Here is a 27,146-nt window from a genome sequence, read left to right on the forward strand (position 1 = left end):
AGGCTTTAAAAACTGAGGAAAAAAATGTTCTGGCGTGAAAACTTCAGACAGTGATAACGTCATCGTTGGTGCTGAGTGCAAAGGGACGAGGCGTTGTCTTTGGCCACGGTTCCGCCTTAAATTCAGTGCTCAATGCACAGCAGCATTTTCACGGAGCGAGCGAGAGACTGAGTACAGTGAGCAGTTCCAGTTACAACAGCAGGTAAACTTCGAAAGTGGCACACGAGTTGTTTATTGCAAATGTATTGGTAAGATTATGTTCATTTCAGGTGCAAACGGCAGGTGTCTGGAGAGTGGGTTGCGACGTGTTTTCTTTCTCAAAGCCACAAGCGAAAGTTTCCAATGACCAGTTTTCCGGGCGTTTTCTTCACCAGAATTACGTTCAAAGTGATGGGCAGTCGGGCTGCTGCGTGCGGGACTTGTCAGTTTTAGTCCAGTTTCCATATAAGGTAAAACTCACGATACGGAGTTCGAGGTGGCTTTATGCAAACTTGTTTCCACTGGAGGGGAGCAAACCAACTTTTTTGTTAAGAGGTAACAGGAAACTTAATGGTATGGTTGGAACTGGGCTGCCCCCTAACCATGTGAGTTGTTTGTAACGACAGTAACGAAACGGCTGTATTAGAATCGCGTGTCAAAGTTGAAGTGGGTTTGGTGTGGGATTTTTGTGGTTATAGTTATGGCAGTAAATGGAATGTCCCTTTTTATGTACTTTCCTTTTAACTTTATTAAACAACACATACAGGATTTAAAAACATCCCTGCTGTTGCAAAGCCCTGATATTAAGGAGCTTGTGAAAACAAAAGCACTTTATGGATCCAAAGTATAATCGCTCAGTAATTTTCTAACTTTTTTGCAGTTAGAAAAATATAAACTAGAGCTCACTAGATGACTGAAGAAATGGAGATTAAAATGAAACAGAAAAAGGAGGTTTATGATAAATGTCGGGTTCATAATGCAATAGAGAAGCAAGCAGCATGCAGAGAACTGAAAAAGGAACTAAGTGGGGCAAAGAGAGTGTACGAGAAAAGATCAGCAGGTAACATAAAAAGGAACACAGAAGTATTTTGTAAACAGATAGTCAAAGAAAGGGTGGGGCCAATTATGGGCCATAAAGGAAATCTTGTGGAGGCTGAGGGCATGGCTGAGGTAAATGAGTACTTTGCATCAGTCTTCAGTAAAGAGATGCATCCAATGTCACCAGTAAAGTGGATGGGATAAAGCAATTGAAAAGGAGATAAAGAGGAGGTACTTAAACAGCTGGCAGCATTCAGTAGAAAGTCAGCCAGGCCAGATGGGATGCATCCTGTATTGCTGAGGGAAGTAAGGGTGGAGACCACAGTGGCTTTGGCCATGATGTTTTAATTCTCCTTGGATATGGGAGTGGTGCCAGATAACTGGAGGATTGCAAATGTTATATCCCTGTTCCAAAAAAGGATAAATCAGTAACTACTGGCCAGTCAGCCCAATATCGGTAGTGAGGAAACTTCTAGTGATGATAATTCAGGGCAAAATTAATTGTCATTTGGAAGAATAAGAATTAATAAAACAGCCAATGTGGATTTGTTAAAGGCAAATGCTGTCAGTGAAATAATGGAGAGGGATGATGAAAATAGAGCAGTTGATGTGTATATGGATTTTTTTTTTCAAGGTGTTTGATAAAGTGCCATGTAATAGACCTGTCAGCAAAATTTGAAGCACCTGGGATTAATGTGCAGTGTGGAAATGGAATTGGCTAGGAAAGAGAAAGCTGAGAGTAGTGATGAATGGTTGTTTATTAGACTGGAGGAAGTATACAGTGGTATCCCCAGGGGTCATTATTAGGATCATTGCTCTTTTTGCCATATATCTATTAATGACTTGGACTTGGGTATAGGGGGTAGAATTTTAAAGCTTGGAAATGTAGTAAACAGTGATGAGGATGGTGGTAGACTTCAGGAACACAGACAGACTGGTGCAATGGGTAGATACATGGCAGATGCAGGAACAGAGACCTTGGGGTTTCACGTACACCAAACTTGAAGGTAGCAGGACATTTGAGAAGGCTGTTAAAAACATGAGATCCCTGGGTGTATAATTAGAGGCATAGAGGCCAAAATTGCCCCCTTTTTTTTGAGCTGGTAGCAGGGTGGGAATGTGTTCCATCCAGTTGGAGCAGACTCTGACGATTGGACATTGCCCTCTTTATTTTTTTTGAGGTGGAGAAGGTATCCACCTGCTCCTGTGCGAACAGCGGTAATGACGTAATTAGAATTAGTGCATTGCCTGGTCCCTGCCCGGAAGGAAGATTGCCATCAAATAATCGCTTGACTGCTTGTCTGTGCCCCTGATAGCTTTGCATGGCGAGAAGCTGCCAGTGGCTGGTCGATGCGTCCGCCCTTAAAGGGGAGGGTGTACTGCCGGGGTCCCCATTTTATTTTAATTGTCGGCCGACTTGGCAATCGGCCCGACAATGGCAGCCACGGGCTCAGCTGGGCTGCCAACAGACAGCCTGGCACCTGTTCCTGGATGCTGGGCCACTAGCTGGGCCGAAGCCCTCCGTGGTGGCCCAGTGGGTGCCAAGTAGGCCTCACAGCATCCTTCCCCTTTAAGTCAAGGGGATGGATGTTGCTAAGCATCAGCGCGACGCGGCACATCAGTATCGAGCTGAGGTGCTCAGCACTACGTTGATGACCCCTTCCGCCCCGCTCCCGACTTGCTTCCACCCCTCTGTCACCCCAAACACTGCCCCAATGATTTGAGAAGCGGGCAATTCCCCTCTATTCCCCATCCCATCAATTTTGGGGCTGTAATTCACCAGATAATTCTAATTATCGGAGGGCAGTTTCAGAAATAGAAAAGAATTAAGTCTGCTGTAGAAGCCTTGAGCTGCATTTGGTATACTTTTTGTGAAATATTTTGTAGCTAAATATTTACTCATTTATAGGAATATCTATCGTGTGGTAAATAAAGTGGCTGCTTCTTTCTTCCCCTGCTGCCACCGCACACTGCTCCCTTACTGAAGACACTAATGCCTATTGGGGTGTGCAGTTTGTCATTGTCATTACTCCTCTGATAGCTCCCCCTCTCTATCCATGTGTTGTCAGGCTATTGGTCCTTTGGAAGACCTTGCAGTTGAACTTGACCCTGTCCTTGCATTGTATCCACACACATGCACAACTGGTGTCATTGGCTAGTGATCAGGATGGGGGACTTGGGCTGCTTTTTTTCCCACCACACGCAACCTAATTTCCTAATCCAGGGCAGTGTATTGCCCACTGCTATGCTGGCACAGAGCAGGAATTAAATCTTCCACATCTGTATAACTCAATAATGCACCATATTAGGGAGTCAAATCAATGGTAATTACAATGATTTTTACATGTGTCGATGCTTCTGTCCTCCAACTTGTAGATTCTTGCCCAATGCCAAATGATTCTTTGGGTTAGGGTCCCAGTGGCAGTATGGTTTGTGAACCCAGTAACTTTCATCTTTTTCTGGGTTAACTTTATCCCAGTCCTTTGTGGCCACACTCCTCCCTCAAGACCACTGAGGATGGAACAAAGGAAAAGTTTTGGCTGGTGAATTTCTTCCATTCTGTCAGAATTGTGAGAGCAGGTTGGAGGTCAGCTATCCATTTTCTTAATTAAGAAATTATGTGCAGAGATGATGATGATGGTGGTGGTGGGAAGGAATGGAGAGAATGCATCACAGTATGAACTTGTCCTACTATAAAACTATAAGCACAACACAGCTGTAATTTGCCTTTAAACTCCAGTGGTAGCTTCAAACGATATCACTGTGTCTTTTGAAATAAGAATCTACTCACTCATGAATACTGAGGCAGTCCTAACTGCTCAGTCAATTATTTTCATCTTGAAATTAAGTTTTTTTTTTTGTTTTAAATGGAGAGGAATAAAAGCTTTCTTTTTTTTTTAAAACAAATTTCATGTTCAAGTGAAGCCCTTTGTTCTTTTTAAATTGCACCTCCTACACTGAAGCATTCCAATTCATGTTGTTATTACGTCACATAAAGCAGATTGAATATAGGTGGGGGTGACTGAAAAATTCCAGTGTCTTCTATTAAGAGGCAACATTCCACGTCATTCTCATTGTCTCGTCTGACTAACTATATACTATAATTAACTTGTAGCTGAATCGCAGCAATTTGTCCGATATTAATTGTGTAGTTTAAGGGAAACCATGCTGCCCTTGTGGACTAACCCTAGGAATCTTTGGGTATTTTGCTTGGGGTAACCAAGTACAAAGTATTTCTAAATGAAGCTGCTTGCTTTGACTGTGCAGACATTCCTCTTTAACATTTTTTGAATTATGGTGTCATAACTTTAAAATGCTGTGTAGCTTTACTTTTTAAAAAAATTTACAAACTTGCTATTTTACTGGTACAAATTTAAGACACAATGTGCTGGTTTATTGCTGTTAAACTGTATCCTGCTGCCACCACCTAAAACATATTAGTAAAATGTTCTGGTAAAAGATTAACTGACTTGTTGACTCTTTTACTAGATGTTAAACTTTACCACCTTGTTGGACTATGGTTACAGTCAGCACCTGTATTGACCTGAATTTGATTCTTTCTTAATGCAAGGTTAAGGAGCCCAGCTGCAATTCTATTTTGGTTTTGGTGCCTTGGACTAAGGCAGGAAATCAGCAAGGGCTCCCTGTCCGGAATTATATCCAATGACTCGGGACTAAAAAATATGGATCCGGCAAGGGCAGATTGACTTCCAAGATCTCGTAACTTGCATATACAAAGGGCTGCTAGCAGCCACAGAACTGCATTCCAGTAAGAAATACACTAGTTAGGTGAGGAGGGGGAAATGGGCCTTACAAACATGCTTTTTCTTTAAAGGAGTCAGCAGATCCTTGGGTCATATTTAATTTTGACTCTTTGAAGATGATGCATTTGTTGTACTGGAGGCAAAGACGTGTGAGACCTCCCCCTTTTTTAAATAGCAGAACATCAATTAGCAGTTTCATGTTTGTATGTACTCTCATATATTAAAGCAGTTGATCAAAATGTGCCAGTACTTGGTGGAGGAATAGATGATGCCTCAAGCGGCAGCTTCTGTTTTATAAACACTTCACAGATTCAATTTCTAATGGGCAGGTAATAAAGTGCTCACCTGGGTTTTGGATCCATTCTCTTCAATGTAAAATGGTGTGTTAAGTGTTGGTGTCTTTTAAGTGGATAGGGAACCTGAGGACTGTTTATTGTACAGTAGGTACTTTTCATCCAGACTAAGTTAATCTGATTTCTGCAATCTTGTTTAGTTTGAGATTGTATTTCTAATTAAAAAATGTTTTAATATAAAATCCCAATTGGAAAGTTGAGAAATTGCAGTAGACTCCTAATATTGCTGTGCCTTGTCATGGGTTATTTAAAAAACAACCTTGATAAAATGTATTGTCTGTATTCAACCTTCATTACAGTATACATTTTGTTTTTACAGAAAGTATGTATTGAGCAGAACACAATGAGGCCACATAATTTATGAAGTAGTTTTTCTGCAACTTTTGTGTGGGGGGGAGAAATGAGATGGCCAGGTGACTGGCCTGCTTCCACTAATGTAGACAAAGAATTAAGTCAATTCCATAATTAACAGGAAGGTTCTAAAGGCCTTCGAGAGAACGCAGAAAAAATAAACAAGAATGGTTCCAGGGATGAGGGACTTCAGTTACGTGGATAGACTGGAAAAGCTGGGGTTGTTCTCAGAGCAGAGAAGATGAGAGGAGATTTGATAAAGGTGCTCAAAATCATGAGGGGTCTGGACAGAGTAGATGGAAAGAAACTGTACCTGTTGGGAGAAGGGTTGAGAACCAGATTTAAGGTGATTGGCAGAAGAACCATGGACGATTTACGAGGAAAAATGTTTGTATGCAGCGAGTGGTTAAGATCTGGAATGAACTGCCTGAAAGGGTGGTGGAGGCAGACTCAATTGTGGCTTTCAAAAGGGAATTGGATAAGTACCTGAAGGAAAACACTTGCTGGGCTTTGAGGAAAGGGCAGCGGAGTGAGATGAGCTGAAGTCCTCCTGCAGAGATCCGGCATAGGCTTGACGGGACAAATGGCCTCCTTCTGTGCTATACCCATTCCATGATTCTATACAGAGACTTTGGCCCATATATTGACTGGAAGGATGTGGGGAAGCCCGGTAGCAGTTGAAGAACCCAGTAAGGCCGGGGTTGTGGCGGCCCTGTTGATCTTAACGGCAGGGCCTCATTTAAATAATTCTGTACAGGCTGTTGCCCGACAGCCTGCCTGGTGCGTGGGAGCGGAAATTTAGCGGCAGCAGGCTGGGGCCTCATGGTGGGGGATTTGGGGTCGGGGGGAGTGGGGGTAAAATCGAGGCCTATAAGTACAGTTTATTCTCGACAGCCCACCTACCATGTTTGTCAAGGACTCTCTATATTTGCAAAGTAAATCCAGCAAAACTATACAATACCCTCTAGCTTCTTTCCCCTGATTCAGTGCATGACTTGATGTACTTCTGTGGTATATAAAGACCGCAAGGCCCCAGGTTTGACCACTGCAGAGTGCGAAAGTATTCAGTGAGATGAGGTTAAAATATGTGGCCATTTATATAAGGTCTGTGGAAGGAACAGATTTGTTGGGGGGAATATATTTTTAGTTTTTAATAAATGTGCATTTAGGAGAGCTAATACTTGTCCACTGAAAATTGATCTGTTCTTACATGTTTAAGATGAATTCAATTGACCTATAGATAAGGCCACCGTACCATTAAAGGGACTTGTTGCTGATGCAGAAGCAATGTAAAAACAACAGCTCAACATTTTTTTTTGTCGCAAATTACACTGAGGTACCTTTTTTTAATTAAGAAAATCCAGTATATCTTTTAGCTTTGGGCTGCACACAAAGATAATTGCACGTCATGCACGAGTAACTGTAATGTTCAAGTTGAACTCGTCCTCCATAAGGGGAAACTCGCCGGTGTTTATAACCAAAGCACAATTGGCAATGGTGCAGGGTGTTGACATTGTTTGCCCTGCACTTGACCTGGTAAGTTAATGATTTATGGTGGCTCAAATAATTGAGCAAAAAGTAGGGAATTAGTCATACCAAGTCACTGTCATTTGCATAATATCGGAACCCTGATTTTAACCTAACTAGTTTGGCAGGAACAGAGAGTTTACATCACACACCTGTTTTACACCCCATCTGATTTTACTCTTCTTTGACGTCAGTGGTGCAAAATCGGGCAGGATGTAAAACTGGCATCTGACTCTAGTCCGCCCCGTTTTAAGTTGGGGCAGAATGAAAAGCCAAATCCTTTTGGGTGTTTTTTTTTTCTTTTTTCTTTACAGTGGAAAGATTGATCTCAGTCGCATCCCTTCATGTCATTATGACGCTCTGCTCTAATTTGTATTACATTGGAGCCCTGATTCTGAAAATGCTAACCAACATGGCTATTGTTTGTGTCCTGTGCTTTATTGTCTAATTGGCAAATTGGGTTCAGTTGGAAATGGTTTATCTGTTCTAGTTTTGTTCTGTTTTTCTATCCCTATTCAAAGTTACAAGTATCACAGAAGATGAAATGAGAATACTCTTCAGGCCAAACATTCAGCTTGCATTCTTGTTATAACAAGCTTTGGAGCTGCAATTAGACATTTGGGTTTTAAACACTTTCAGTCATATGTACTAACTGTCTCTCCTTCAAAAATTGCATCAAAGGCTGTGAATCGCATACCCTCTTTTTTTTTAATGGAGTTGACTTCATTTTTCCCTTTTGAGAATCAGATCAAAGTATTTGTGTAATACCATTAAAATGCTTTTGCCTGAAGCAACTTCTGTTCAGACATGATTGCGTCAGTCTTGCCTTGCATTGCATGTTGCGTCATCTGTTTTGTGAATCTTTCAACAATTCTAGAGTAGCGCAGGATATTTTTTTCCAATGCTTGGAGTTGAGATTTGTATTTTATTGAAGTTTGGGTTGTTGCTGCGAAATTGATCAGGTCCCATATTTAAAGCTATAGTTCTCTTGCCCCACCCTCAACAATTTGCAGCTGAATGAACTATTGCCTGCAAAGGCAACTGTTTGTTTAATGTGGTTTATTCTTTATGACTTTTAAAAAAATTTTTATTAACCATATTGTAAAATAACACATTTATTTGAGTCTTCAAGTTAAGATCATTAGTGCCCTGTGGATAACCACATGAACCATTTCCCCATTCCAAGAAAGAGTTGCTCCCAGTCTTGCAAACATTGGATGAAGAGTGTTTACTCATCCTTATTTGGCAACACTAAAATCCCTAAAAAGTAATAAAGCTATTTGATAAATGTACAACTCTGACAAAGTGGAACTGGTCCCAGAACTCGAGTTCTCTGTGGATGACCTGGTTCATTAACTTAAGCATTGCTCTTATTTTAAACTTTAAATCGTATCTCCATTCATGCAGCTTTCATTGTGCAATATGTAAGGGCAAGTTTTGCACCAGAGAAAGCAATCGCCTCAGAAAATGTTCTTTAGTACCTCGCACATCTGTGAGCTTGGCAAATGGGTCAGAATTAGCTTTAAATATCAGTGCCTTTAAATGCGCTCACCGTTATTAAAGTGCAAATCATCCAGCAACATGTGGCGAAGAGATACCCAGTGAGTTGCAAATCACCACAAGATGCTGGATGATTTGCACTGCTCTGCCATTAGCTGATAAACAGTTGCTTGCCATCCACCTTCCCAAGAGGTTCAAGAAATTGTTGCCTTTGTATGCTAATTACCAATTAAACTTGCTGCAGCAAGTTAGGGCTAGTACGTAACAGTGTAAGGAACCTTTTTTAATATTTATGTTCCTGCAATACCACTCAACTGCTCTGGATCAGATAGGGAGCAGTTGAATCTGTGGAGTCTCATTCTTTTCGGTAGTAAATTGCTCTTAGTGATTTAAAAAAATATATATACATAATTTAAAAAAAAAATGTTCTTGGTTTTCCTTAATCCAATCTTTACTGTACCTAATTTGATGATTCACCCTATTTTCTTTCTCAATCCTTAAATCTCATTGGTTAATCTAGAGTGTTGGTCCTGTTCACTAAGGTCCCAGATACCCTGTTGCCCTTGCGGTTCTGCTATCAGATCGCACTGCCAGAAATTTGCAGTGCAAACATTTTTCAAGCTGAAAGTTGAGGGCAAATCTTAACACATGGGGCATGCCATGAGATGCCCCGCTCCATCAAATTCTGAGTCAATGTATTGTCCAACTCTTTTTTGACTGAGGGAAGTAATCATAGTCAAATCTGATCTCATCCAAACCCAAGACCAACACGCTTACACTTTACAGTAAGGAGTGACGGGATTACCAATTCCCCCTCCCACCAACTACTGTAGTTACCCTCCCCCATAGTTTTGGCTTAAAGCAGCTAACTCAACACCAACCTTCCTGGCATGGACGATGCAGTATTACACCGTGAGGTGCAATTTACTCACTAAACTATTTAAGCAACAAATCCATCCTTTAATTTTTTTTTAAACGGAATAGTGCAGTAGCCGATAAATACATTTTGTTTTTAACTGAGCTTCAAATGTTGCACATGTCCAATGTCTTGTTAAGATGTTCAAGAAGAGTTGTTTGTTTTTTCTTGTAGAATGCCAAACTTTGGTGGTGGAAATAAATGTGGCGTCTGCCAGAAGATTGTATATTTTGCTGAGGAGGTGCAATGTGATGGGAAATACTTTCACAAGTCCTGTTTCTGCTGCAGTGAGTATTTTACGGAATTTGAACTATTTCTACTGTATTGATAACCAATTGTTAAATGGTAGGTTCTTGCGAATCCCTAATGAAAGGTTGACTATGTTGGAAGTGTTTCCATTCTCCTTTTATTACAGAATAAGATTTTGAGCAGCAATAATCAATTATCTTCTCGTGGTCGCTCGGTCGCGCTCCTTTCTTTCTTCCCCCCCCCCCCCCCCCCCCCCCCAGGGGTCTATATGGATGGACCACACCTAGGCCGTGACTTTTTTTCTTTCCCCTGTCCCCCCGAAACTCATTGCAGTCTTGTGCCTAGTGCAGCAGCCTTCCGATCGCCACCTCCCCCACCCAGGCTTCTCTTCCAGCCAAACCTGTGTCCGGGCACGGGGCTGATTTTAACGGCCAATGCTACGACCCTCCAGTCCTGCTTGAAGACGTTCAGAATTAAAACTTCAGAAATCCAAGAAACTTCCATGTACTAAATTGAAGGGTACAAAAATTTGAACTTTATTATGGATATTCTTGACTCTTTCCCAAAACTTCGATGAAAAACAATGGTGTCTTTCAGTGCCGATTTCTCAATGTGCACTGCTTTCTGTTAACTCACCAGAAGGTCTTTCAGGGGTGGCCAGATACACTGACCGAGGATTAAACATTTGGGGGCAAACTGCAAAAAATGAAGAGAACTGGCACAGACATGAGGGAAACTAACCTAGAAAAATCATAACCAAAACAGTTGCGCTGGCGCAAATTCCAGGGGGAAACTTTGAATTAAATACCTACACCAGAAAAAACAGCATAAATGACCCTGGAAAATTGAGCCCACTGAAACCTCAAGTCAGTATTTGCAAGTGAGACTAAAAGCAGCAAAAATACAACCATTTAAATCCATGTTAATGAGTGGAAAGAGATTAGGCTTAAAGATTGAGGTGAGTCATTGGTTTGAAATGAGAATTTCAGATCTGCATATAAATGTAGACACACTGTGTTGCACATCAGCAGTGCAGTAATTCTCTACCTCAGATCTGCCTGTTTGTTGTTCCTCCTCCCTGTAAGTTTATCATTTTAAATCCCCCCCCCCCCCCCCCCCCCACATAGGCCATGACTGATGTCTGATGCTGTAACTCCCAAGAGCGGTCACAAGAAATGCTGCAGATTACCAGTGTATTCAAGCCAAGAAAATCAAATGGTAGCTTAGGTGGTGGGAGGGCTGAAATAGTATTTACGCTTTCTCTCTCTCTCTCTCTCTCTCTCTCTCTCTCTCTCTCTCTCTCTCTCTCTCTCTCTCTCTCTCTCTCTCTCTCTCTCTCTCTCTCTCCCCCACCCCCACGATCCTCTCATCCTTTGCCTAGATAGTGATGATATTGTGTCTAGTAATTAAACATTTTCCAGACAGATTTCTAAAATATAACCAATTAAAGGTTTGGCCTTAATTGAACGGTTAAAGGCATTAACCAATATATTATAAAATGGAGTAATTGGGGATCTGTGGTATCAAACCAAGTATGAACGGAGCATGGTGACTCCCAGCTGCTATTGGGAAACTTGCAAGATGTTCACCCGGACTTAATATTTTGTGGTACAGAGATTAGTAATGCAGAGAGCCAGTTCCTTCCAAGCACGAAGAGGAGGACAGGAAATTGATATGCGCTGTTCAGCCAGTTAGTTGCGATGCGGCAAAAACAACAGCGCCTCATAACATCAGTAGATCAGAATGCTTTGGTGAGCAATATATCAGTTTACACCACAATTCCTCCATCATCATCATAGGCAGTCCCTCAGAATCGAGGAAGACTTGATTCCACTCCTGAAGTGAGTTCTTTAGCTGAACAGTCCAATACGAGAGCCACAGTCTCTGTCACAGGTGGGACAGACAGTCATTGAGGGAGTCTGGTTTGCCGCACGCTCTTTCCGCTGTCTGCGCTTGATTTCTGCATGCTCTTGGCGTTGAGACGCAAGGTGCTCAGTGCCCTCTCGGATGCGCTTCCTCTACCTAGGGTGGTCTTGGGCCAGGGACTCCCAGGTGTCAGTGGGGATGTTGCACTTTATCATCAGGGAGGCTTTGAGGGTGGTGTTGTAGTGTTTCGGCTGCCCACCTTTGGTTCGTTTGCCGTGAAGGAGCTCCACATAGGCCACATAGTCCGTGTCTGGCATGCGGACTATGTGACCTGCCCAGCGGAGTTGATCGAGTGTTCAATGCTGGCCTGAATGAGGACGCTGATGTAGGTGCGAAACAATTCCTATTAAGTGATCAGGACACTACCAAATATGGGAAAAATGCTGGAGTAGATATTTCTTAAAAAAAAAGATAAATGAATGGGGTGAACTTTATGCTCATCAAGCCAAAAGATGGCAATGATGGGTAATGGCATATTTTTCCCCAGTTGCTCTGGTGACCATAGATCAAACATAAACATAGTGGTTTCCTCATGTTACCCCAACAGCATGGGTTAACCAAATAAAAAAACAGGACTACACCCTACTCTGCCATTTCTAATGAGATACAGTAGAAATTGTGTCCGGAGTCCAAGAACCAAAAGTAATGGTCCCAGCATGAAATTAGTGCTGGGAAAAGAGCTCCTGGGGTGCCAATGCGTGGCGGGAGAAGCAAGGCTGGACCTCTGGAGGCTCAAGGGCCTGGTGGGAGCACACCCGTTCCTCCTGACCCACATGTTTTAAGGTATCAATGGGTCATTAACATGGGGGGGGGGGGGGGGGGGAGAGAAGGAAAGAGAAAGGAGAAAGGAGAATAATTCAGGCATGCCAGTGCCACTAATGGTTTTGAGTGCAGGATCAATCTACAAAATGAGAGAAAATTCACTAATTAAATATATAGGAGACATTGCAGACTACTATATTACCAGCAAGTTCTGTCTATTAAAGTTTGAGGTGCACAAAATACTGGGGGGGAGTGGGAGGAAAGGAGACCGACCGAGACTTTCCTGCCATTTTGAGCTTCTTGCAAAGGTAACATTTAACGATGGGGGCAATACTGACTATGACATACCCACATCATCATCATAGGCAGTCCCTCAGAATTGAGGAAGACTTGCTTCCGCTCTTAGACTGTTCAGTCACCTAAGGACTCCTGCTAATACGGGAACCACAGTCCCTGTCACAGGTGGGACAGACAGTGGTTGAGGGTAAGGGAGGGTGGGATAGGTTTGCCGCACGCTCCTTCTGCTGCCTGCGCTTGATTTCTGCATGCTCTCGGCGATGAGACTCGAGGTGCTCAGCGCTCTCCCGGATGCACTTCCTCCACTTAGGGCGGTCTTTGGCCAGGGACTCTCAGGTGTCGGTGGGGATGTTGCACTTTATCAGGGAGGCTTTGAGGGTGTCCTTGTAACGTTTCCTCTGCCCACCTTTGGCTCGCTTGCCATGAAGGAGTTCCGAGTAGAGCGCTTGCTTTGGGAGTCTGGACGGGTATGGAGTGAAAGCAGGAAAGGGGTATTGAGGGAATGATCAGCCATGATTTTATTGAATGGTGGTGCAGGCTCGAAGGGCCAAATGGCCTACTCCTGCACCTATTTTCTATGTTCCTGCATCATGGTGCTACGTAGGAGACAATTGATTCGATGTCATTGCATGAGGCACATCAGAGCCCGTAGGGTGCTGGGCAGGAGGCCTTGCCCACGTCTGGTATATCGAGTCAGGTGTTCGTACTTGCAGCTGAGTAATGCAGACTGTGTCAAAAGGCTGCGTTTCCGCAAAGAGGTTGTAACTGAGATCTGTGTTGGTGAAAGCAGACCTACAACCTAGAAGCATCAGGAGGACTGCTTTCAGTTGAAGTGACGGTTACAGCTGCACATTCATTCTATGCCTTTGGATCATTTCAAGGTACAACAGGGGATGTATGCGCCATTTCTCAACATGCAACACATGTCTGCATTTTCCAGGTTTGCTGGCTGTCCAATGTACAGGGCTGCATTGATTGTACATGTCACCTCGAGCACCTTTTTTGGAGGATTCAGAGATGTACAGGAACAGAAAAGGCTGTCACTCCATCGATGTACAGGTCGTGTGTGATGACCTGCATCGCATCATGGCAATCGATGCAAGATACCCTGGGAGCACCCATGATGCAGTCATCCTATGCAAGAGCGTTATATCTGCCATGTTTCAACAGCAGACAGAAGGGCAGGGCTGGCTACTGGGAGACAAAGGGTATGTCCTCGCCACCTGGCTCGTGACGCCCCTAAGCGTAACCCAGACAGAAGCTGAGTGGGGATACAACATGTCGCACATTGTGACGCGCAGCATCATGGAGAGGACCATTGGCATCTTGAAACTGCATTTCCGATGCCTGAACCAGTCCGGAGGCTACTTGCTATACTCCGCTGAGATTGTCGTTCAGTTCACTGTTATGTGCTGGCAGGCTGCAATGTGGAGGGCCTGGCTTGGGGTTTTTCAGAGGCTGGTGGTGTGGGGATTGGAGTGGGAGTGGCAGTTGATTCTGTCAATGGCACAGGGTCTGGGTGTGTTCCCTTATTGCAGCAGCTAACTCCAACATGCTGCCCCTCATGTGCCCAACGACCAGCAACATTCCCTCCCTCATGTTCAGTGATAGTGTCTGTGCCATCTCTGACATTCCCTCCCTGATGTTCATTGTCAGCGCATCAGCTACCTGTGACATTCCCTCACTCATGGTCCCAGACATCGTTCCCATTCCTCGTGAGATTGTTGTTACTACTTCTGACAGTCCCGCTACCTCATTACCCACCCCACTGATGGTGTCCAGGAGTGAGCACGTAAGGTCACTGCTCTCCCCACTCATTGCCATCATCTGAACCATATCTGTTCGATCCTGCACCTCAGGAGAGTGCAGTCGAGCTCTCCTTCCCCCTCCTCCCCACGGGTGTGGCTCACATCCCACCACTAGGACCCGCAGCCTCAGAAGGTGGGGCTCTGGCTTGCATCGCTGCACCCTGCTGGAATCCCCAGCCTCGGACAGTGGGAAACTATGGAATGTCCCATCAACACTCAAACCACTAGTCAGGGAAGGGGCTAGCAACTCGAAGGGTGGCACCTGCACTTCCCAAATGTGTACAAGAGATGGGGCTTCATCCATCCCCTCACACCCATGCTCTTGGTTTGGAAGATGTTCTCCTCAGACTCATCCTCGTCTAAATAGTCTTCTGCATCGTCAGGGGTGGTGTCAAGTGCTGCAAAATATAACACAGACAAATGGTTAGCAGCAGAGGAGGGGGCAGGGTGGGTGGCATGAGTAGGCTCTCACAGCGCAGGCAGCAGGCTGATTTTGAAGGACCATGATAATTGATAGCACATTGCATCAACCAAAGCGAAGCTGACAGACATCCCCAGGAACCGAAGCATGGCTAGCCATGCAGCACTTAACATTTAGCTAAGCCATACTGTAGAATTTGCAGGACTTGCCCCCTCCCTCGAGTGTGGGCCCAGCTTGTGCAGTATTGATTGCTTTTTTCCAGGCAGGACCCATCCAAGCAGTAACCCTCTCTTCCAAGGGTGTCAGTGGGTGAAGATATGTTGGGCCTCCTCCTGTTCGAGTTCTTATTTGTTGTGTGCCACTTTCCTCTGCAAAGATGAAAATATAACTTTTTAGAGAGGGTGTCTTTCTACTGGATGGGACATATCCAGCTCGTCACATTGCAATTGCATTGAATAAATGAAAATATTACTTGCACTAACTACTTGACCAAGGTCCTGCCATTTTTTACACTGGCCTCCAGATCTCATGGTCACCATTGCGCAGTAATCTTCTGCAACTTGGTTCCAGCATTTCTTTTCTTTGGGTGGAACTTTTATGTGACGTGGTGTCCAGCTCCTGCCATCTGATCTCAATCACAGTAACTAGTGCCTCCACTTCTTCCTGCAAGAAATTCTTGGTCGTTGCGTTGCACTGCATTGCATCTTCTATTGTTGTAATTCCAATTTTTTTTTCTCCATCCAATGCTCTTACACAGCACTCGATGTTGTCTCACACCCAACTGGCTCTTTAAAAATGGTCGATTGCCAACCCGGCGCTGTACTGCGCATGCATATCCATTGGGGAAAAAAACACACTTTTTTCCCCCGGGCATGTGCAGTAAGTGTGGCATTGTTTTTTTTTCGGCGCAGACAGCAGATTCCACCCTCTGAGGCAACGGGACATGCTGCATGGTGATAAATTTAAATTACACATCGGGAAACTTTGGCAACATATTTCGGGCTTCGAAAAACATGGTAACTCTGGCAATACACTAGAGAAAGGGCTTGGGCAAAATTGAGCTCAGTGTACTGTATAAGCCCATATATTTATTTATTTGAAACTGCCCTAATGTTTCACAAGTATTAAATGGCATTGTTTGATTTCTTTTTGTGATCTAGCATCATCACTGCCAAGATTTTGTATGCAATTTTTAAATGTTAAGTATGTTATGGGGTCGTTTTTAACTGAGGGATTGCTGCATGGTTGTAGATCTGTCTTCGGATGAGACGTTAAACCGAGGTCCTGTCTGCCTTCACAGGTGGACATAAAAAAATCCCGTGGCACTAATTCGAAGGAGTTTCCCTCCCCCGCCCCCCCCCCCCCCCCCCCGCCTGGAGTGTCCTGGCCAGTAGTTATCCTTTTAAACACAGCAACCTGGCTAGAACAGGCTGCCCAGGAGAACCCTCCAGAGAAGCATCCAGCAGCTCTTCTGTCAGATGCCAGCTGCCATGTGACCAGGGTTACCACCATCCCATGGCTCTTGCACAGCATGAAGAGCCAACCACTTGACACAACCTAGCCCTTGGGTTGCCAGGAACTCTACTTTCACCCTTAACAATCAATCCTGACAACTGCTGAGCAAAATGAAGACTGGTATTCACTACTATATGCATTAGCAGGTTAAGTCCTGGAAATTCCCATCCTTGGAGACAGTGGCTAACTGACAGCCACGTGTAAATGAGGCCAGTGGTGACGAGCTGGCAGCTTGTGGAATGGCTCCAGAATCATAAGGAAGCTTGAGGGAAGCCATTTAAAGATGTGCATGCTCCAGAAACCGCTTCCCTGCCAGGCTCCTGGCTGTAGAATTTCCATCGCTATTCCAGGATGGCCCAAACCCTGGAAATGACAAGGAAATTTACTCCGATAGTGTTCTTTGTTTGTTTTAGATTGTATTGTTCTAGCAATCCAAGTGAAGACACTCTTCCCAGTCACACTGCTGATGGGCATTTAATTTTTTCATGAACCTCCAGCTTCACTCTTTGCCTAGTTCCAGGTTCACTCTTTTGGTTTCCCAAAACCAAATGCATAAAATTGCACTTGTCTACATTTGCCACACATGGCCCAATCCCCTAACTTTGGTAAATTGCACTGCAAATTATTGATTTTGATCTAAATTCCCAACCCATTCGCATATTTTTATGCGAACTTCTGACTGGTTCCATTAATGGCCTCATCCAAATCATCATTCATAAGGTGATGAACCGCAACCATCCCAATACAGAGCCCTACAAGACCCCACTTGTGGGCTCCATGCAGATTAACTCCCATTCATAATGGCTCTCTGGCTACATGATTACAGCCAGTTACCTGTCAACCATAATGGTTAACTGCCAATGCCATATGATGTAATTTCTTCCAATAACAGCAGTTATCAAAGATTTCCTGGAAATGAAGCTATATAACATCTGCTAGACTGTCACCATCCACTAATTTGGTCATTTCCTCAATTATGAATTTCCAGTTCCACATTCTGTCAATTATGTTAAGGTATTAATGGGCTACAATGCATACATGTCTTTGGGTGCAATTTCGATTAATTGCACATTTTACACTACTCTTAAACCTAACCCAAGCCTCCGCTGGCACAAACCTTAAACTAGCCTCTAATGTTAACCTATGTCTCGGACTCTGGAAATTCAATGAAGTGCCTGCGATTTTTAACTAGCATGCCATTAGTTGCTAGCTACAAACTCCGGCAGTTGAATCAGTTTAGCAAAATCTGTTCCACCACATTTACTGAATTGAAGGAACAACATTTGCTAGCCATCGTGGATTGGTTCATGTACCAAATGTGGCTACTTAATAGCACCACAGTACTAAATGTATATCTGACTGAAATAGGAGATATTGTTAGCAACTAAAGACTTCGACAACTTTTCTATGGCTACCAAATTGTTATTTATGATCATTAATTGTTCAAGTCAGGCAAATAAATACTTCTGTTTATTACCCATGTAGCAGCTTTGCTTGGTGAGGATGGAATGTGGCTTTCATGAGGTAGGGCAGACACTTGGCCACTGTAGGAACCCAAATAACCATGAACACATTTGTAAAGTTAAATATTGTTGAAACAAACTGAGTGTAAATTTAAATATTGAGACAAGAGCATGGCATTTCCCATTAAATGCAGAGTACTTTCTTTCCTGCATATCCAGCTGTTGGGAACCCTTCCAACTGATGCTTTCAGTGTTAAAGCCTTTGCCAAGTTAATGTCTAAGACTAACCATAATTGGTAACAATTCAGCCTGTCTCACTGCCATGTATGGATTGAAAGGTGAGCCAAGATAATTGAATGCTTCAGGGAGCAAAGGCTGTCTGGGTTGAATATTCTAGATTTTTCACATAAGCAGCTCATTAAAAAGGATGGGTTTTTGGAAGGCACGACGGCGAAACTAATCTAGTTCCAAATTATAGTTTATCCCCTCCTTCAGTAATATTTCCTTCATTTACTAGTAATGTTTGTAGGAGCATGGTATTTGAACGCTATCACTGCCTAATTTAATTTTGCATGAAGGATGAGAACTACATTCCAGCTGATGCTGTCCGCTCCATTTTGTTATCCATTGAAATTGCCCTTTCAGGGGAAAATGAAAATTAATTGAACGGAACTTCAAGCTGGTTTTTTTTCTTTTTCAAAATATTTCTCTCGTGACTCAACTTTGGCATTTAAAGAATTTGTGGAGAAAAGGGGCTGGACTCCATGCAGTCCTCGATGCGTGTGTAAAGATGAATTTTGTCTGAATAACTGCATTATTATTTTTGCAGACATGAAAGTCAATAGCTCAGAGCTCCAATATAAATGTGCTAATGAGTACTAAAAGCTTAGTTTGCTCACCATATTCCTCTAAATGTATAATACCATTCAAGTAGCTGTATAATGAAGTCATTTTTTTGCAAATGTGCTGTCTGCATTTAACTAAATTAGGAAATAAATTAACTGCATTGGAGGCATCTCTCCACTGAAGTTTTAACATTTTTGTTTAAGCACTAGAACATTGCCTCTGGAATGTAGGATGAAGATTTTGAGCAGTGGTGCAGTTCTTTTTGTTTTTTTTGTAGTGTAAATGTTTTTTTAAAACATAAACATGAAACTTTCCAAATATCTACTGCACTGGCAGAGACTTGTGGTTTACAGCCAAAACACATTTGAACAGCAAGGTCTGAACCATACAAGTTCGTCCAAAAATGTCACTTTATTAATCAAGGTTATTGGAGGTTGAAATAAGCTTGTGAAATAATATCTACTTCCTGTCTGGGTTTTGCTGCTAGTGTATCTTTTTAAAGTTACTGGCCCCTATAGGGGTGGTGAGAGGCAATGTGATTGTGTCAGTGCACAAAGTCCTAAGCTATGACCGGGATAATGGCATTTTATGCTTGCCAACTAAAAGGGATAAATCTGATGGCGTCCGTGACAAAAATGGGCTTTAACTTTGACTCGAAACAGAATATATTACAGACAGTATGACAAAATAAATTTGGCATAAAATAAGGCTTGTATCAATATTGGGGAAAGGGGCTGGTTGGTGCCAAATTCTCGATCACTGGTAGATCTATAATTTGGAACTTGTAGATTATAAGCTTGCTATGATATTGTAGGGTTTCAAAGATGCTCTTTACATGAGAATCCCTGCACCCTATATGCTTTCGTGCTTGAACTGCAATTTTAGTCGTGACCAAGATTAAAAGGCATTCGAGAGTGATCCTTAAATTTAGCACGTGTTCACTACGGAAAACATTACCTAACATTAAAATAAAGCCCAAAATATGCCCTGATATATTTTTTTTCTGATGAACCTGAAAATCTAAGACAATAGAAATATCCTGTTCATATGTAAAATGAAGTACCTTTTTTTTTGGAAGGGGTAGGGGTATATTCTAGTGAGTGGTGGTCATTTCATTCATACTGGTACTATTGGGGGAAAAATGGCAGATGATTTAATAGTGGGATTCCTCTCTTTGGAAATATATAGTGGCATACCATAACATAGTGCTGTGTGTGCAAACTTGTTTTTGGATTTGTCATTGACCAGATATTTAGCCTTGCTCACTTCTAGGCTGTATTATGTATACCGTGTGCTGAAAGACACCATCTGTTAATACTCGCCTTGTTTGTTTTCAGTGGCCTGTAAGAAGAACCTTGACAGCACTACACTTACTGTGCATGGAGATGAAATCTACTGCAAATCATGCTATGGAAAAAAGTATGGACCCAAAGGCTATGGTTATGGCCAAGGCTCAGGCACTCTGAGCATGGACACTGGAGCAAGTTTGGGAATAAAAGCTGTGCAGTAAGTCTCTTTATCCAATCACTCAGGAACTGTTCAGGTTAAATAAAACTATTTATTAACCCAAGTAGGCAATAGTCCTTGCCTGTAATATGTTTTATGATTAATAACTGGTACTCAGAAGATTGCATTTAAAAGGAACTAACCCACAGTAGTTTCCCCTGTTGTCAGCTCTTTGTCACATTTGTATTGCTGCCTCCTTTTTTTAATACTCTTTATTTTAAAAAAAATTCCAGTCTAAATTTAATTAACTGTCATTCAATTCTTGATTTTAAAAAAAGGTCACCAGGAATATTTTTACAAGTGAGTTGGGAGATAAGAGTGAAACAGCTGAGACTCCTCCGTAATTGGATGGCGAGACGAACGGACTGAAAAAAAATGGCTTTACTGCTGTGCTTCAGTTTCACTTGAACACCAAGCAACATATGTTTCAGAGGGGCAGAAGTTAATAACGTGTGCTGAGGTCTATTTTGATTCCTTTTAGACCAGGTTTGATTCAAAAGAAGTTTCACCTCAGTGGCGGGGAATTTTGAATTATACCTGAAGTAGGCGGAATGGCTGTGCTGCTTGTCTGAAGCCAGCACTAGGAGGCCTGACCCATTTTTGAGTTTGGGCCACATTTGAATGCTGTCCGTGAGATGCAGGCCCTAAACGGGCACCCTGCTGCAGCTCTCTAGTTGTGTGAGGGGGAACAGCGGCCAGCTCCTAGGCTGAGCCAGTTGGCAGGTCAGGCCTAGGGAAGCAGGTCACAGAGGGGGCGAGTATGCGCTGGCAGCAGGCCACAGTGCCTTTTGTGAGCACTCCTGCTCTTCCTGGCTCCACAAATTCTCTCAAATATGTGTGGAGTGTTTTATTTGCAGCAAAATTGCAAACAGTGTCATAGAATTGATGTAGGATCCTGAAACAGGCATCAGATAGGCCTTGGGTGTCACCTCTCTCTCTTTCTTTTTTCTTTTCTTTTTTCTTTTCTTTTTTCTTTTCTTTTTTCTTTTCTTTTTTCCTTTTTCTTTTTCTTTTCTTTTTTCTTTTCTTTTTTCTTTTCCTTTCTTTTTTCCTTTCTTTTTTCCTTTCTTTTTTCCTTCCTTTTCCTTCCTTTTCCTTCCTTTTCCTTCCTTTTCCTTCCTTTTCCTTCCTTTTCCTTCCTTTTCCTTCCTTTTCCTTCCTTTTCCTTCCTTTTCCTTCCTTTTCCTTCCTTTTTCCTTTTTTTTTCTCTCTCTCTCTCTCTCTCTCTCTCTCTCTCTCTCTCTCTCTCTCTCTCTCTCTCTCTTTTTTCCTCTCCTGATAAATGGGCAGTTTGCACTTGACTATTCTTCCAATGAGTGCCCAACCAGAGCTGGGTTATTGGACACTCTAGAAGTCATCCTTTCAGTAACTACTAGTGTGATATTGATTTTAGCCTTGGAGCTGGCTTCCTACTAACTTAGGTAATCAATCATGGCAATTGCTTTGAGTGTGGAAAAACTAGTGCAAGAAAGATGTTCACTAACAGTACAGGGATTCTAGATAATACAATTATTGTATGAATATTGTCTCCAGAATGAAATGCACTTTTATTAGGATTTACAGTAAAATGGAGAAGTTAATTCTGGGACAGAGCAATTTGACCAAATCCATATAGTTTACATCATCTTCATTATCACTTCTGCTCTTGGATGAATAAGATGCTGCCATTGTTTAGCCTCACCGTCCTCTCTAAGCTTGGCATACTTTGAGTGCATCAGGTTAGTATCTTGTACGTGTGTATATGTGTCTTTTAGGTAAATCAGGATTTTCTTTTGTTTGGTTGCATCCTTTAACATTCAAGGAAATAATTGAGTTCAGCTTAACAGGGATTGAGGGTGACCTGATTTGGGTCTATTGTGCCCAGTGATGAAGCCTGCTATGGATGCTATGCAGAGAGAGAAAGAGCATCCCAATTGGGGGAATGGAAGGAAGTTTTCTGTCATCGTTTGGGATTCATGTGGGTTAATTTGATTTTATAGACACTTTTTTTGGTTGTGATGTGAAGAAACGTCTCTTTCCAGCTTTTTGAGCACTGCAGGTATGAGTTCTACCCAGAATTATCAGGCTAGGCAATTATCAGAATCGTGGTGCCACTGGAAATCTCTTTCTTTTCTTTCTTACCCTTCCATGTCCACAGCCAATACCGCCATGTATTGAGATTTGTGATCTGCATTAATCCAGTCTAAGTATGCACATCCAATATAAAGTTGTACAGAGAAAGAAAGAGAATTGCATTTATCTAGCATCTTTCGCAACCACTGGACGTCTCTCAAATGCTTTACAGCCAATGAAGTACTTTTGGAGTGTAGTCACTGTTGTAATATGGGAAATGCGGCAGCCAATTTGCGCATAGCAATGTGATAATGACCAGATAATCTGTTTTTGTTATGTTAATTGAGGGATAAATATTGGCCAGGACACTGAAATAGTGCCATGGCATCTTTTACATCCACCTGAGAAACCGTCATCTGCTCTAACGTCTCATCTCAAAGATGGCACCGTACTGGAGAGTCAGCCTGGATTCTTCTGCTCAACCCACAACCTTCTGCCCAGTGGCGAGTGTGCTACCCACTGAGCCACAGCTGACACTGAACATCTATATAGATGATTAGACTACATAAGCCCCGACAACTCTTGGTCTAGCACTTGGATATCTATTTTGGAATTACATGGATGGGTAGTTAATTGTTTAGTCTGGTTTAATTGTAGATATTGTCTACTGAAACTTCCAATTTTCAGTTTAAAACTTTGCATTTACAGAACTGCACCTCATTGTCCAACCACCAATGTCAATGACTCCAAATTTGCTCAGAAATTTGCCAGTTCAGAAAAGTGCCCTAGGTGTGGACAGTCTGTTTATGCTGCTGAGAAGATTATTGGAGCTGGCAAGGTAATAGAACTCTCAAAAATAACAGAAATTGGTATCTTTTTTTTCTGCAGACATTTTTGTAATTGTTTATACAGTTGAGGGAATGAGACAGAATAACTTAAAAAAAAAATCTAATTTATTATTCTCCTGTTAAACATTAGGTTTTTTTGCTCAAAAGTTTCAAATGGTCCAACTATTCAAAATTAAGGAGTTTAAACAAAGTGACACGAGGTGATTTTTGCACAATTTTAATTTGAAATAAGCAATTTCAGATTGAGCTTGAAGGGCGAACTTTAACTGTCGGAAATCAGGTTGTTGATCTCTTCAGCGATCCCACTGTCTTATATTTCTGAGCAGACTGCACTTGAAGCAGATCTGGGCCCGAAGATGTCATCGGGCCCTGACTGCCATTTGATCTATGGCTTGAGAGGGGAAAACATTTGTGGTTTTCCCACCAGGTGAAGACCATGGAAGGAGGATCTGGGGATAGAACAGGCCCAAAAAGGTTAATTTTAAAAAATTTGCCTTTTTCCCCAACGTCCCCTCTGCCAGTCCAATTCTTGTTCTTGGGTTAACGTCGGGGCTTGAGAGTATATTAAGACCTGTCTCCTTCAAGCCCTACAGCTAAAGTTAATCACCACCTTTTGATTTGAACATGGAATGGTGCAAGAAAATCAATTTAATGTTATTTTAAAGATTATTTTTCCTCTTTAACCTTGCGGTAATTTAAAATTAAAATGCACTCCCATAAACTGAAGTTGTTTGCCCAGTAAGCATTTTACTAAATCTCCCTGTTCAAGCTATGGCGTAAACAATAAATGTGGTAGGTATCCAGTAGGACATGGCTTATGATGAACCTAGTGTAGTAACCGATGGAACAGGAAAACCTGATATATGCCACTGGTAGCATTTCCGTGGTGCGAATGTAATTTAGTCAATAAATCTCATCATAAAGCCTATGCTTTAAATTTTAAGAAGGTTGTATGGATCTTGGATTTGTATCCAGGATTATGGTTCTAATGATGGATTTATTATTGGTACCATTCTGTGTAATTCTCATTGTCTTTGTCTGTTTTAGTCCTGGCACAAGGCGTGCTTCCGCTGTGCTAAATGTGGAAAAGGTCTGGAGTCCACAACATTGGCTGACAAGGATGGCGAGATCTATTGCAAAGGTTGGCTTCTGTTTTAATTCTCAGCTCCGGCTCCAGAATTGTTGTCTTTGGAGAATTCTGCATATAGAAATAATTAAATATTCCAAACATTATCAGTCCATTGCGGGAATGATTTTGTTTTTTTAAAACTGCAAGGAGTAATTCCCAAACTGTGCTGAGTTAGCCAATTTCAGTTGGCAATACCTTCAGCTGGTGGGTGGCTGCTGGTGCTTGTAGAAACACGGCTCCTCATGATTCTCATATTCCTCCCCATCCCCCTGGGGCTTATTTTGACTTCTGTTTCCTGTTGTTTAATAATAACTTTTATTTATATAGCACCTTTAATGCAGTAAAACATCCCAAGGCGCTTCACAACAGTGTTACAAGACAAAACAGATAAATTTGACACCGAGCCACAAAAGAAGAAGCAATTAAGGCAGATGACCAAAAGCTTGTTTTAAGGAGTATCTTAAAGGAGGAAAGAGAGGTTTAGGGAGGAAGTTCCGGAGCTTGGGGTCCAAACAGCAGAAGGCACGGCCACTGATGGTTGAGCAGTTATAATGAGGGATGATCAAGAGGCCAGAATTCGGAGTGCAGACGTCGAGGCCGAAAAAGATTAGAGATAGGGAGAGGCAAGGCCATAGTGATTTGTAAACCGGGATGAGAATTTTGAAATTGAGGCGATGTATAACCAAGAGCCAATGTAGGCTAGAAAGCACAAGGATGATGGGTGGAGATTGCCTCAAAATGGGGTTGGTCATCTTGCCGCCCTGTTAAGACCAATGCAAAGACATTTTGAATGGGGCTTACCACTGGGCGGCTGCTATCTTGGTCGTAGGCCCGTTTAATATGCAAATCTGGTTCCTAGGACACTCTAACCAATTCTTGCAGTGTGAAAATTTACTGCCATGTTTGCCTATGTAATCATGGCTGTACTTATAAAAGTAATTTGAAGTGCTTTTCAACCTATAAAAAGACCTGAAGATAGGGTACAGTGCTATACAAATGCAAGTTTATTTTTTTCTAAATGTGCTGTTCTCTCTCTTTGCATATAATGCAAGTAGGCACACAGTTTGTTTGGATGGACAGAACTCTTGTTCTGAGCTAATATATAGGGGGGGATTTTAACCAAAAAAACAGGTAGGTTGGGGACATGGGGGTAGTTAAAGTATTAAAAATCCCCTCCCCTGATCTCTTTGCCACTCCTCTTACGCTCCCTGCTCTGCGGCCTACTGCTGCAGGCCTACCTGCCAGGAGCCAGCTAGCCCCTCAATCTGGCTGGCTGCGGGTGGGAAACGGGCTCCCTCTTCAAATCAGGCCCTACAGTTAGTCGGCAAGGCCTGTGGAAAACCGTTCTCTGGGGTTTCCCGACCCCTCTGAGCCCCCACACCCCAACCCGCCTTCCCCATTAAAGCTCAGCTCTGAGTGCCCCATTGGATTCTCTTCCTGTTGGAGTCTTTTAACAGAATACGGATCTAAAAGTTAAAAAATATATAAATTGCTCTGTCCTAGTATCAAAGTTACAGTAATAATCCACATACACTTAGTCTTTGCAGTAGTGTACATTTCCTTGTATTTGGAAGATGGATAAAATGAGTATTGGCTTGAATTTTCTCAATTGGTGTGTGATCTCCTGTAACTCACCTAATGGCCATTCGTCATGAGTGAACTTCGACCATGATCGGGCTGTCAGCAGGGCAGGAGGCACAGACAAGCTGCTTGAACATCTTATTGCCTCCTGAACCCGTTTATATTATTTACTTCAACGGCCCTCTTATTTCACAAGTCTGTGACCTTTTTGAGGTAAAAAATATTCCACTTGACCTCCCTTACTCCAGACTTAACTTGAGCTCCTGGTATTGGGGCCACTTCGCCTGAATATGTTTTTTATTTGTTTTATTTTAAAGTTTACCGAATTTCAATCCTTTCTTTTCTTCCATAGCTTGTTACAGTAAAAACTTTGGACCTAAAGGATTTGGCTTTGGCCAAGGAGCTGGTGCACTTGCCAACACCCAGTAAAGAGTAGTGCAAGTCTGCATCTGAAGCAAACCAGGCTTAATACCGACAATGTATTTGTTGAATTCCTGATGTTCCATTAGTAGCAGTTCAGATTACAACACTACGTTTGATATATAAACAACACATGATTTCTAGAATGTCTGTATTGCTTGGCACAAGCTACTTCATGTACTATATTTTTTAAGTCACTGGCTAGTGTTTTAAGGTTAATATAATAACACAAGTGGAAATGAATGAAGATGGATGATCCAACATGGTCCCAAATGTAATTTTAGTGCACTGCATTCACTAGTGGTGATTAATTGCACAGACATGGGATTTGCAAGAGCTTGGCAGTTACATTTCTCTTTACTCAGTATTTCTATTTCACTAAATCAAAATTTCAATTTGTAATAAATAGTTTGTTTTTCTTGTGCTGCATGTTTATTGTAGAACTACAATGCCATATGCTCCATTGATGTAGGCAACCCTTCTAGAGTACTGTTGGAGGCTTGTTTGCAGGCAAGTTTCAATCTGCTTCAGATGTGATGTCACTAATTTGAATAGTTGCAATGAAGAAGTTGAATCCGGCCTGTTACTAATGTTTGTGTCTCCAAATAATGTAAAAGTGTGTCACTGTATAAAACAAGTAACCATTTGAATGCTGAGGTTTACTTAAATTTAGTGAATCACTGCACAGTGTTAAACTAATAGTTTTTTAATGAAACTGAACCCCCAGTGACTGAAGTAAATATAGTCAGCCATGTTTCAGATGGTTGTTTAATGACCTAAGCTCGTACTGACACTAACAATAAGTGAACAATTTCATTGCTACAAATGTATCACTTTCAGAGGAATCCACCCAACTTTTAAAAATGAGATCCTGAATAATACATTGGGTTAAATT

General features: G+C 42.2%; 1 protein-coding gene across 3 annotated transcripts; it reads left to right on the plus strand.

Moving 5' to 3' along the window:
• The first annotated feature begins 95 nt into the window (after positions 1–95).
• Positions 96–26,972, plus strand: LOC139227843 (cysteine and glycine-rich protein 1-like). 3 transcript variants are annotated; one of them, XM_070858919.1, is made up of 6 exons: positions 96–202; positions 9,603–9,715; positions 20,053–20,221; positions 22,982–23,111; positions 24,169–24,262; positions 26,184–26,972. In XM_070858919.1, exons 2-6 carry the CDS (start codon positions 9,604–9,606, stop codon positions 26,258–26,260), a joined length of 582 nt encoding a protein of 193 aa, XP_070715020.1. In that variant the 5' UTR covers positions 96–202; position 9,603; the 3' UTR covers positions 26,261–26,972. The 3 variants fall into 3 exon arrangements, with proteins under 3 accessions (XP_070715020.1, XP_070715022.1, XP_070715021.1); XM_070858921.1 differs by having other exon boundaries at positions 108–248; XM_070858920.1 differs by lacking the exon at positions 96–202 and adding an exon at positions 3,488–3,604.
• The last annotated feature ends 174 nt before the right edge of the window (positions 26,973–27,146 follow it).

This window comes from Pristiophorus japonicus, chromosome 17 (assembly GCF_044704955.1).
Source record: "Pristiophorus japonicus isolate sPriJap1 chromosome 17, sPriJap1.hap1, whole genome shotgun sequence".
Classification (NCBI taxonomy): domain Eukaryota; kingdom Metazoa; phylum Chordata; class Chondrichthyes; family Pristiophoridae; genus Pristiophorus; species Pristiophorus japonicus.